Here is a 9,870-nt window from a genome sequence, read left to right as displayed (position 1 = left end):
CGGCCGAGCTCACCGCGTGCTTGCCGCGGCCAAATCCTGCAACATTGCATGGCTGCGGCGAGGTTCAGGCCAAAGAACCTAGCCAGCACAGTGTGCCGAGCGAGGTTCTAGCTACCGAACCTCGTCAGCTACAGTGTGCCGGACGAGGTTCTGGGCGCCAAACCTCGCCAGCTACAGTGCCGCGTGCCCGCCTGCGCGCCCAGGCGCCCGCGCGCCCGCGCCCAGTCCGCCGGGCGAGGTTCGGCCCAGCGAACCTCGCCAGGACCCGCGCCAGACTCTGCCGCGCGCCAGTCACCGCGGCCGCCCGACCAACGGCACGCCGCGCGCGCCAGGCCCCCTGCCGCGCCCCTGCCAGCGCCCCGCCCAAGGCCCTGCCGGGCCCCAGCGCCCTGCCCAAGGCCTGGCCGCGCCCCAGCGCCTTGCCCAAGGCCTGGCCGCGCCCCAGCGCCTTGCCCAAGGCCTGGCCGCGCCCCTGCAGCGCCCCAACGCCCTGGCCAAGGCCCTGCAGCGCCCCAGCCAGCCTGCCAAGGCCCTGCCACGCCCCGCCAATGGTCTTGGCCAGCCCTTGTGTTGGGTACCCGAGGACTTGCGGTCCCGATCCCCGGCCCAATCGCCCAAAGGATGAAGTGTTGGTTTGGTTGGCTTATGCCTTGGGACCGACTTGTCGGTAACGCCGCTCTTCTTGTTGCCTTTGGCCCTTACCTATACTAGTCCACACAAGAAATTCGGCAAGGGATATGAATCAATGATGTGAGGAAAAATTGAGATTCAATTCCAAGAGGACAACGGAATTACAAGGAATAGTTGGCCAAGGGACAAGAAGGGTCCTTGCCTATCCTAAGAACAATCTAAGGGGAGTGATGTTCTCCACCTTAGCCCAAGCCTTTCGGCCGAATGACCCTTAAGGAACCTAAGGGATAACCCTTTACAATGACTCAAAATATGATAAAAGATGGATGCTTGGCTCGACCCTAATGGCCTCTTCTTATAGGCCTAATGCCTCATTGGCGGAATACCTTCAAAATTCAAATATCTTCCTACTTCGGCTGAATTCATTTGAATTTGAATTCAAATTAATTTAGCCATGTGTTGCATGAGTTGCTTGGCCGGCTTCGATTTGAATTTGAATTCCAACCTACTAAGGAAGGTCTTCATGTTGATGCTTGCACCGGTCGCCATGTGTCCGCTGTGGCTTGAATCCTTGGCTTGCTGTCGGGCTGAAGTTGTGCCTTGTGCTTGTTGCCTCTTCACGCGGATTCTTGACATGGCATTCTGCTGGCCATCAATTTGGCGGCCTGCTGCATCTTGGCTGCCCATGAATCTGCTCGCCAAATCTCTATAAGAAAGCCTGCGGGCTCCCCCTTTGATTCTGCCTTGGCGCACATGGGATTTGGCCGAGCGGTTGCTTGGGCGCCGCTGCTGGGGTTGCTGTCATGTGGCGCGGCCAATTATGGCCGCGCGCCTTGTTGGGCGCTTCTGCTAGGCGTGCTGCCATGTGCTCCTCCTGGTTATGGCTGGGCGCAATGCTGGGCGCTTCTGTTGGATGCGCTGCCATGTGTCTTGGCCTGCTGCTTCAAACCAGGCGCACTTGTCTTGATGGCTGCAGTGCTCGGTCGGGCGCCACTTGGACTTCGGCCAGATCCTTGCCTTATTTGTTGGGCGCACATGTGCCAAATGTTGGGCGCTTGCTTGGCCCACCCTTAGCTGTCTTGGTCGCAATGTGCGCGGGCTTGGACTTGGCTGTCGCCCTTGACCCGCTTGCTTGGATTGAGCTCGGCCACTCGGTCGGCTGGCCGGACTTTGGACTTGTCGCGCTCGGGTCTTCTTTTGTGCGCGCGTGCTTAGGTGCGTGCGCACGGGCTGGTGCCCTTGGACATCACCCATGTCCATGCCCTTCAGTGGCATGCGTGTAGCCAGGTGCTGCGCGTGTGCTGGATGCTGGCGCGGCGTGGGCTGGTGTCCTGGCAGTGCACCGGGCCACTTTGGCTGTGGCGAGGTTCTGGTGCTAGAACCTCATCTGGGCCCTGTCATGGCGAGGTTCGGGGCAGCCTGGCGCTGGGGCGTTGGCCGGCCCGGCTGAAGGCTGTCGCACGCAGGGGCTCGAGCGCTCGCAGGGGCGCGCGCTGCAAGGCTAGCGCGCGCAGAGGCGCGTGCTGCTGGGCTGGCGCGCGCGGAGGGCCGCGCGCCTGCTGTGGCTGGTGTGCGCGTGGTCGGCCGCGCGAGGACTGGATGGGCGCGCCGCGGCCTGCGCGCTGCTGTGGGCGCGCGCAGGGCACTGCGCGCGGCTGCTGCAAGCTGGGCGCACGGATGGCCGCGCGCGGCTGCTGTGGTTGGCCCAGAACCTCGCACGGGCGTTGGGCATGGCCTGCGCGGGGTTGAGCCGGCTACTGTCCACTGCTTAGGCAGATCTCCAAGCAGTGGATATTGGCTGCTTCTTGGATTTGGTCGAGGTTGGGCTCGGCCACTTGCTCCGGATTGGTGCTCGGCGGACTAAGGTCTCCATCATTCCCCCCTCCTTGGAGAATACCCTTGTCCTCAAGGGTAGCAGCAAGGACGGGACTTCCTTCTTTGCGTGACAACGCATCCGCCACCTTGTTTTCCTTTCCTAGTTGGTAAATGATATCATATTCAAAGCCAAAAAGTTTTACCAGGAATTTTTGCTAATCCTGAGTAACAATCTTTTGTGTGAGGAGATGCCGAAGAGCTTGTTGATCGGTCACGATGGTGAAGCGCCTCCCAAGCAAGTATGGCCTCCAAATCTTGACCGCATGGACCACGGCTAGCACTCCCGAGCGTAGGTACTCCATGCCTTCTTTTGGGGTCCGAGGGCTTTAGAAATATAGGTCAAAGGCCTCTAGTCTTGTGCTAGGACCGCACCAATACCTTCATTGCTTGCATCCGTGTAGACTTGGAATGGTTGGTTGAAGTTTGGAAGAGCAAGCACCGGAGTTTAAGTCATGGCTCTCTTAAGATCTTCAAATGCTTGCTTTGCGGCTGAAGTCCACTCAAACCCATCTTTCTTAAGCATGTTGGTAAGGGGCTTGGCAATGAGGTCGTAATCCCTCACAAATCTTCTATAGTAGCCGGTGAGGCCTAGGAATCCCCTCAAAGCCGAAATATCCTTGGGCAAAGGCCAATCGGTCATGGCCTCTATCTTGCTTGGATCCACTCTCACGCCTTGGCCGGAAACAATGTGCCCAAGATATTCAAGTTCTTCTTGCATGAAGGCGCACTTGGAAGCTTTGATGTAGAAGTTGTGTTCTTCCAAGATACTCATGACTAGATCTAAATGCTTCATATGTTCCTCCATGGACTTTGAGTAGACTAATATGTCGTCAAAGAAAACAATCACAAATTTCCGGAGGTGAAGCTTGAATACCTTGTTCATGGCCGCTTGAAAGGTTGATGGTGCGTTGCATAGGCCAAAGGGCATGACGAGGTACTCATAGTGGCCGGAATGGGTGCGGAAGGCTGTCTTGTGGATGTCTTCCTTCCTCATTCTAATTTGATGGTAGCCGGCTCTTGGATCCAATCTTGTGAAGTATTTTGCACCATGGAGTTCGTCCAACATTTCATCCACCGTGGGTATAGAAAAACGATCCTTGATTGTGGCTTCATTCAAGGCTCGGTAATCCGTGCAAAACCTCCAAGATCCGTCCTTCTTCCTTACCAAGAGAACCGGGGAAGAAAACGGGCTTGTACTTGGGCGGATCAACCTTTGCTTCATCATCTCTTCAACTTGCCTTTCGGTTTCACCCTTTTGGAATTGAGCATACCGGTAAGGTGGTACATTGATGGGCTTGCTTTTATCCTTGAGCCGGATTGGATGATCAAAAGGACGTTGAGGTGGAAGATTGGTCGGCATCTCTAAGACTCTTTGGTGTGCTTCAAGGAATTGGCGCACTTGAAGTGGAAGGTCACTCATGTCTTCAATTGGCTGCGGTTGAGGTCCCCCCGCAGCCCCTCCTTGGTTGGCCATAACCACGGCAAGGCATAAAGCTCCCCCACGGCATAGCCTTTCTAGCATGTTGGCCTCACAAGGCCGGACCTCCTTGGGATGAAGTGCTGTCCAAACCTTCTTCTTGGTGCCGATTTTGAACTTTATTGTCATGGTTTTGTAGTCGGTGACTACCTTTCCCACACTTCGAAGCCATGCGTTGCCTAGAACCACATCTAGGCCAAATAGTTGTAGAACATGTAGATCAGCCACAATGCGGACTCCTTGGACATTAAGCCGAACATCCTTTACAATTTCTTGGCATTGTAGTCGTTCACCACTTGCAACCTTCACATCAAAGGGTTCGGTGGCTGCCCCCTTGAGTCCAATTCTATATAATGCATCCGGATTGATGAAGTTATGAGAGGACCCGTTGTCAACAAGAAGGGACACCTCATGTCTTCCGATCCATGCCATCATCCTCATAGTAGATGGGCGTTGTACTCCGGATAGTGCATGCAAGAAAACTTCGGCATTTTCGTGAGCGGATCTAGTGGCTTCGGCTTCATGGTTCTCTTCATCAATGGTGCTACCTTCGGAGGATGATGTAGCTCCTTCATCGGCCTCGTCTTCGCTGCTCACAAGGTGGATGGCGAAGGATTGATCGGGCTTGCATTTGTGGCCTTTCTCCCACTTGGAACCCCACTTGAAGCATAGGCCTTTCTTGATGTACTCTTGCAACTCCTCTCGGTTGAGCTTTTTAACTTCATGTTGCTGTGGTTTGGAGGGAGTTGTTGCAGAATTTTGAGGCTTCATTCGTAAGGGATTGGAATCCTTGCGGTTGGATGGTTCTTTGTTTGGCCGCCGGTCATGGAAACCACTTTGGTCTAGGATTTCAGCCATCCTCAATGCATCTTGAAGGCGTGTGGGTTGCTTGAGCTTGATCTCCTTGGAAAGCCATGACTTGAGCCCATCAACAAAAGTGCCAAGGAGTGCTTCTTCGGACTACCCTTCCACCATTGTTTGAAGTTGGCGGAATTGGTCGATGTAGTCTTGCGCTTTGCCTTCTTGCCTCAATTTGGCCAATTGGCCATGATGATTGATGGTTGGAGATGGTCCCCATTGTTTCAAGAACTCATCTACAAACTCCGTCCATCCCAACCTATTCCCTTCCCTAGCATAGATGCTTCTTAGCCACCTCCACCACCTATTGGCTCTCCTCTCTAAGTGATAGCTAGCTAAGGTCACCTTCTCTTCTCTAGGGCTTTCATATACTAGGAAGTATTGCTCCACTTTGTCTAACCATTCATATGGATCACCTTCTCCAAATGTAGGAAAATCAATCTTCGGTTTTCGGATCCTTTCATGATGATCCAAAACCCTAACATCATCATCATCTTCCCCTTTCTTCTCCTTTCCTCCCGATCTCTCCGGTCATAAGGCCTTCAATGTAGAGGACTTCTTTGGGGCTCACTCTCCTCCCCTTCATACTCTCTTGGCCGATCCTCTTGGATACCATCGGCCCATCTTTCAAATACTTGTTCTCTCCTTCCTCTTCTTCTTCTCTCATTTTGAAGACCATCACTACCATTACTCTCCTTTTCTCCATATCTTCTTTCTAACCTCTCGGCATTAGAATTGCTCTCCCTCCTCATGGCGGCCAATGTCTCCATTACATTCTCCAAGACATTGCCTAACCTAGCACTACTCCCTTCTATGGCTTCCATCAACTTTTGGTTGTTAGAATCTTCACCCGACTCCATTACAACTCTTCTATTTTTTTCCCACGTGAAAACCACTCCAAACCTCCTACGGCCATCACCCAAAGGATGATCCAGCCCTCCAATGAGTAGTGTTACAAAGCAATTGCAAATACCCTTGCGGGTTGTACAAGGATAGTAAAAATACAGAATTTTTTAAGCACTCAACCCACGAGATTCGTCTTGTTAATTCCCTTGCTCCCTACCCCGTGTAGAGCGGTTGCGACACGAGTTACTACCAGTAGCCTCATCCGTGCCGGCCTTTTAGTTCTCTAGCACCGAATAGTTGAGCTGCATATTGCCGGGTACTACCAGTAGCCTCTCCGTATGGCAAAGTTCCTAGTTGTGAGCCAAGTGAAAAACAATCTGGTCTCTTTTACAAGAAACTCTCTCACCACAAGATAAACTTACTAACCCCAAATTAGATCTCACACATACACAATGAAGAATATAGATCTAATTTTCAGACCTCATAAGAACTTCAATGAACAATGTAGATCCGAAAGAGAATGCGTTACCTCTTGAGATCGACCTTCTATGGGTCTCAACTAGTCGAGCTCCCGACGATCTCCTTGAAGAATTCTCTCAATGAAAGCACCAGAGTTGGGTACCCGGGGACTTGCGGTCCCGATCCCCGGCCCAATCGCCCAAAGGATGAAGTGTTGGTTCGATTGGCTTATGCCTTGGGACCGACTTGTGGGTAACACCGCTCTTCTTGTTGCCTTTGGCCCTTACCTATGCTAGTCCACACAAGGGATTCGACAAGGGATATGAATCAATGATGTGGGGAAAAAACTGAGATTCAATTCCAAGAGGACAACGGAATTACAAGGAATAGTTGGCCAAGGGACAAGAAGGGTCCATGCCTATCCTATGAACAATCTAAGGGGAGTGATGTTCTCCACCTTAGCCCAAGCCTTTCGGCCGAATGACCCTTAAGGAACCTAAGGGATAACCCTTTACAATGACTCAAAATATGATAAAAGATGGATGCTTGGCTCGACCCTAATGGCCTCTTCTTATAGGCCTAATGCCTCATTGGCGGAATACCTTCAAAATTCAAATATCTTCCTACTTCGGCTGAATTCATTTGAATTTGAATTCAAATTAATTTAGCCATGTGTTGCATGAGTTGCTTGGCCGGCTTCGGTTTGAATTTGAATTCCAACCTACTAAGGAAGGTCTTCATGTTGATGCTTGCACCGGTCGCCATGTGTCCGCTGTGGCTTGAATCCTTGGCTTGCTGTCGGGCTGAAGTTGTGCCTTGTGCTTGTTGCCTCTTCACGCGGATTCTTGACATGGCATTCTGCTGGCCATCAATTTGGCGGCCTGCTGCATCTTGGCTGCCCATGAATCTGCTCGCCAAATCTCTATAAGAAAGCCTGCGGGCTCCCCCTTTGATTCTGCCTTGGCGCACATGGGATTTGGCCGGGCGGTTGCTTGGGCGCCGCTGCTGGGGTTGCTATCATGTGGCGCGGCCAATTATGGCCGCGCGCCTTGTTGGGCGCTTCTGCTGGGCGTGCTGCCATGTGCTCCTCCTGGTTATGGCTGGGCGCAATGCTGGGCGCTTCTGTTGGATGCGCTGCCATGTGTCTTGGCCTGCTGCTTCAGGCCGGGCGCACTTGTCTTGATGACTGCAGTGCTCGGTCGGGCGCCACTTGGACTTCGGCCAGATCCTTGCCTTATTTGTTGGGCGCACATATGCCAAATGTTGGGCGCTTGCTTGGCCCACCCTTGGCTGTCTTGGGCGCAATGTGCGCGGGCTAAGACTTGGCTGTCGCCCTTGACCCGCTTGCTTGGATTGAGCTCGGCCACTCGGACGGGTGGCCGGACTTTGGACTTGTCGCACTCGGGTCTTCTTCTTTTGTGCGCGCGTGCTTAGGTGCGTGCGCACGGGCTGGTGCCCTTGGACATCACCCATGTCCATGCCCTTCAGTGGCATGCGTGCAGCCGGGTGCTGTGCGTGTGCTGGATGCTGGCGCGGCGTGGGCTGGTGTCCTGGCAGTGCACCGGGCCACTTTGGTTATGGCGAGGTTTTGGTGCCAGAACCTCGTCTAGGCCCTATCATGGCGAGGTTCGGGTCGGCCTGGCGCTGGGGCGTTGGCCGGCCCAGCTGAAGGCTGGGCGCGAGCAGGGGCGCGCGCTGCAGGGCTAGCGCGCGCAGGGGCGCGCGCTGCTGGGACGCGAGCGGAGGGCCGCGCGCCTGCTGTGGCTGGTGTGCGCGCGGTCGGCCGCGCGAGGACTGGACGGGCGCGCCGTGGCCTGCGCGCTGCTCTGGGCGCGCGCAGGGCACTGCGCGCGGCTGTTGCGAGCTGGGCGCGCGGATGGCCGCGTGCGGCTGCTGTGGTCGGCCCAGAACCTCGCGCGGGCGTTGGGCATGGCCTGCGCAGGGTTGAGCCACCTGCTGTCCACTGCTTGGGCAGACCTCCAAGCAGTGGATACTGGCTGTTTCTTGGATTTGGTCGAGGTTGGGCTCAGCCACTTGCTCCGGATTGGTGCTCGGCGGACTGAGGTCTCCATCACCTTGGCCAGCCTTTGACAGCCTAGGCCTTGGCCAACCTAGGCCAAGCCTTAGGCAACCTAGGCCAAGCCTTGGCCGGCCTATGCCACCTACTAGCCACCTTCCTTTGAGTGTTTTGACCCCTCTTGAAGAGCCTATAAATATGTATTAAGGGAGCTTGGGAGAACATCTTTTTGTCTTAGTAAGTCCACTTGTATTTCGGCCTAAGGGCTTGGGAAGGCTTTTGCCTTAGTGTCTTCGGTCTTAGAGCATGTTCTAAGACTTGGGCTAGTGAGGACCAAACATAGTTCCACTAGAGTGTTGTAACCTTGTCTTTGGGAATTAAATCAACCGTTAAGCGTTCCTCTACATAATTTGAGCTTTCCACCTGTGTCATCGGTTGTTTTTCTTCAAGCCAAGTGTCGGGCCAAGCTGCAATCAGTAGATCCGCCCCTTGTCTTGATTCCCACCATCACTTAGAATATCCGAACACCTTCCGGCGTTACCCGCATCGGCCCAAATCATCCATCTTCGAGGTGCGCACAAGGAGCACGGAACATAGAGTGGTGTGGAGGCTTCCGGGCCGAAAACTACCCTCCATCATTGGTGCTTTCATTGAGAGACTTCCAAAGGAGGTCTCTCCAAAGAGGTAACGCCTTTGAACCCAAGAAATTTTCGATTCGGGTTGGGATTAAGGAGCACTACATTCTCGCATGCTTAGAAGTGAGCTTTAACATTCCTACTACTTGCACTTAGACTTTCTTGTTGTGAGTGTGGAAAGGTAAGCTAGAAGTACTTTACTTGCAAGTAGTACTTAAATTTCAGCACTTTAAATTCCTTGCTTGCAAAAGGGAGTGAGAACATTTTTTTGTAAAGAGAACGGTTTGTTTTCTATTTTGCTCATCATAGGGATGGTGCCAACGGGGAGGCTACTGGTAGTACCCGGCACTATTTGACCCAACTATTTGGTATTAGGGTATAGAGAGACGGCACAAGAGGGAGGCTACTGGTAGTACCTCGTGCCCTCCTAACTACACCGGGTAGGGAGCAAGTAGAGCAACAACACGTTTCTCTCGGGTTGTGAGGCTTATTTGTTGTAAACCATTGTTGTAATTGGAGGTGATTGAGTGGTGTACCTTTCAAAACATATATAAGGAGGGTCGGTTCATCCTTTGGGTGACGACCAAAGGAGGTTTGGAGGTGCATTTGTTAGAAGCAAAACAATGGAGTTGGGAGCTAATTCAAATTCTCACCATGCTCGGCTAGAGGCATTGGAGGGGGTTCGGCCCACCTAAACCGAACCCTTGAAAGCCAAAATCGAACCCTAGAAAATCTATCCAATACCCTAGCCGGGATGAATGAGGAGGATTGGAGAAAAAGAGAGCGAGAGTATAAAAGATCAAATGATGAGGAGCCATAGTCGCATGCCTCACGGCGGGATCATGGAAGGATGAGAGGAGTGATGCGGGAAGCCTACGGGCTAACCGAACGGAGGAGTTAGATCACCGAAGGCCTCGGAGGAGAGGAGGAAGAATTGAAGCCCGGGGAATAGAAATTGAGAGGTGGATAGGAGAAGAGGGACCTAGCCATAGTGAAGAGGGGAGTGAACCCGAGGAAGATCCATTCCATGACCGAAGGCCTATAGGCCGGAGGAACTTCATGGAAGGGAGAAG

General features: G+C 53.3%; 1 protein-coding gene across 1 annotated transcript; it reads right to left on the bottom strand.

Annotated features, from left to right (window-relative positions):
• Positions 1 to 2,289: 2,289 nt before the first annotated feature.
• Positions 2,290 to 9,610, bottom strand: LOC103697105. Its single transcript, XM_008778893.3, has one exon. It carries the CDS (start codon positions 4,838 to 4,840, stop codon positions 2,951 to 2,953), a length of 1,890 nt encoding a protein of 629 aa, XP_008777115.2. The 5' UTR covers positions 4,841 to 9,610; the 3' UTR covers positions 2,290 to 2,950.
• Between the last annotated feature and the right edge of the window lie 260 nt (positions 9,611 to 9,870).

This window comes from Phoenix dactylifera, unplaced genomic scaffold, assembly GCF_009389715.1.
Source record: "Phoenix dactylifera cultivar Barhee BC4 unplaced genomic scaffold, palm_55x_up_171113_PBpolish2nd_filt_p 001973F, whole genome shotgun sequence".
NCBI classification, from domain to species: domain Eukaryota; kingdom Viridiplantae; phylum Streptophyta; class Magnoliopsida; order Arecales; family Arecaceae; genus Phoenix; species Phoenix dactylifera.
This window is presented reverse-complemented; position numbering and strand designations above follow the sequence as displayed.

Bases quoted from the DNA above. Each gene is read 5' to 3' on its own strand.
- LOC103697105 (XM_008778893.3), bottom strand. From the start codon at position 4,840: ATGGCTGAAATCCTAGACCAAAGTGGTTTCCATGACCGGCGGCCAAAC.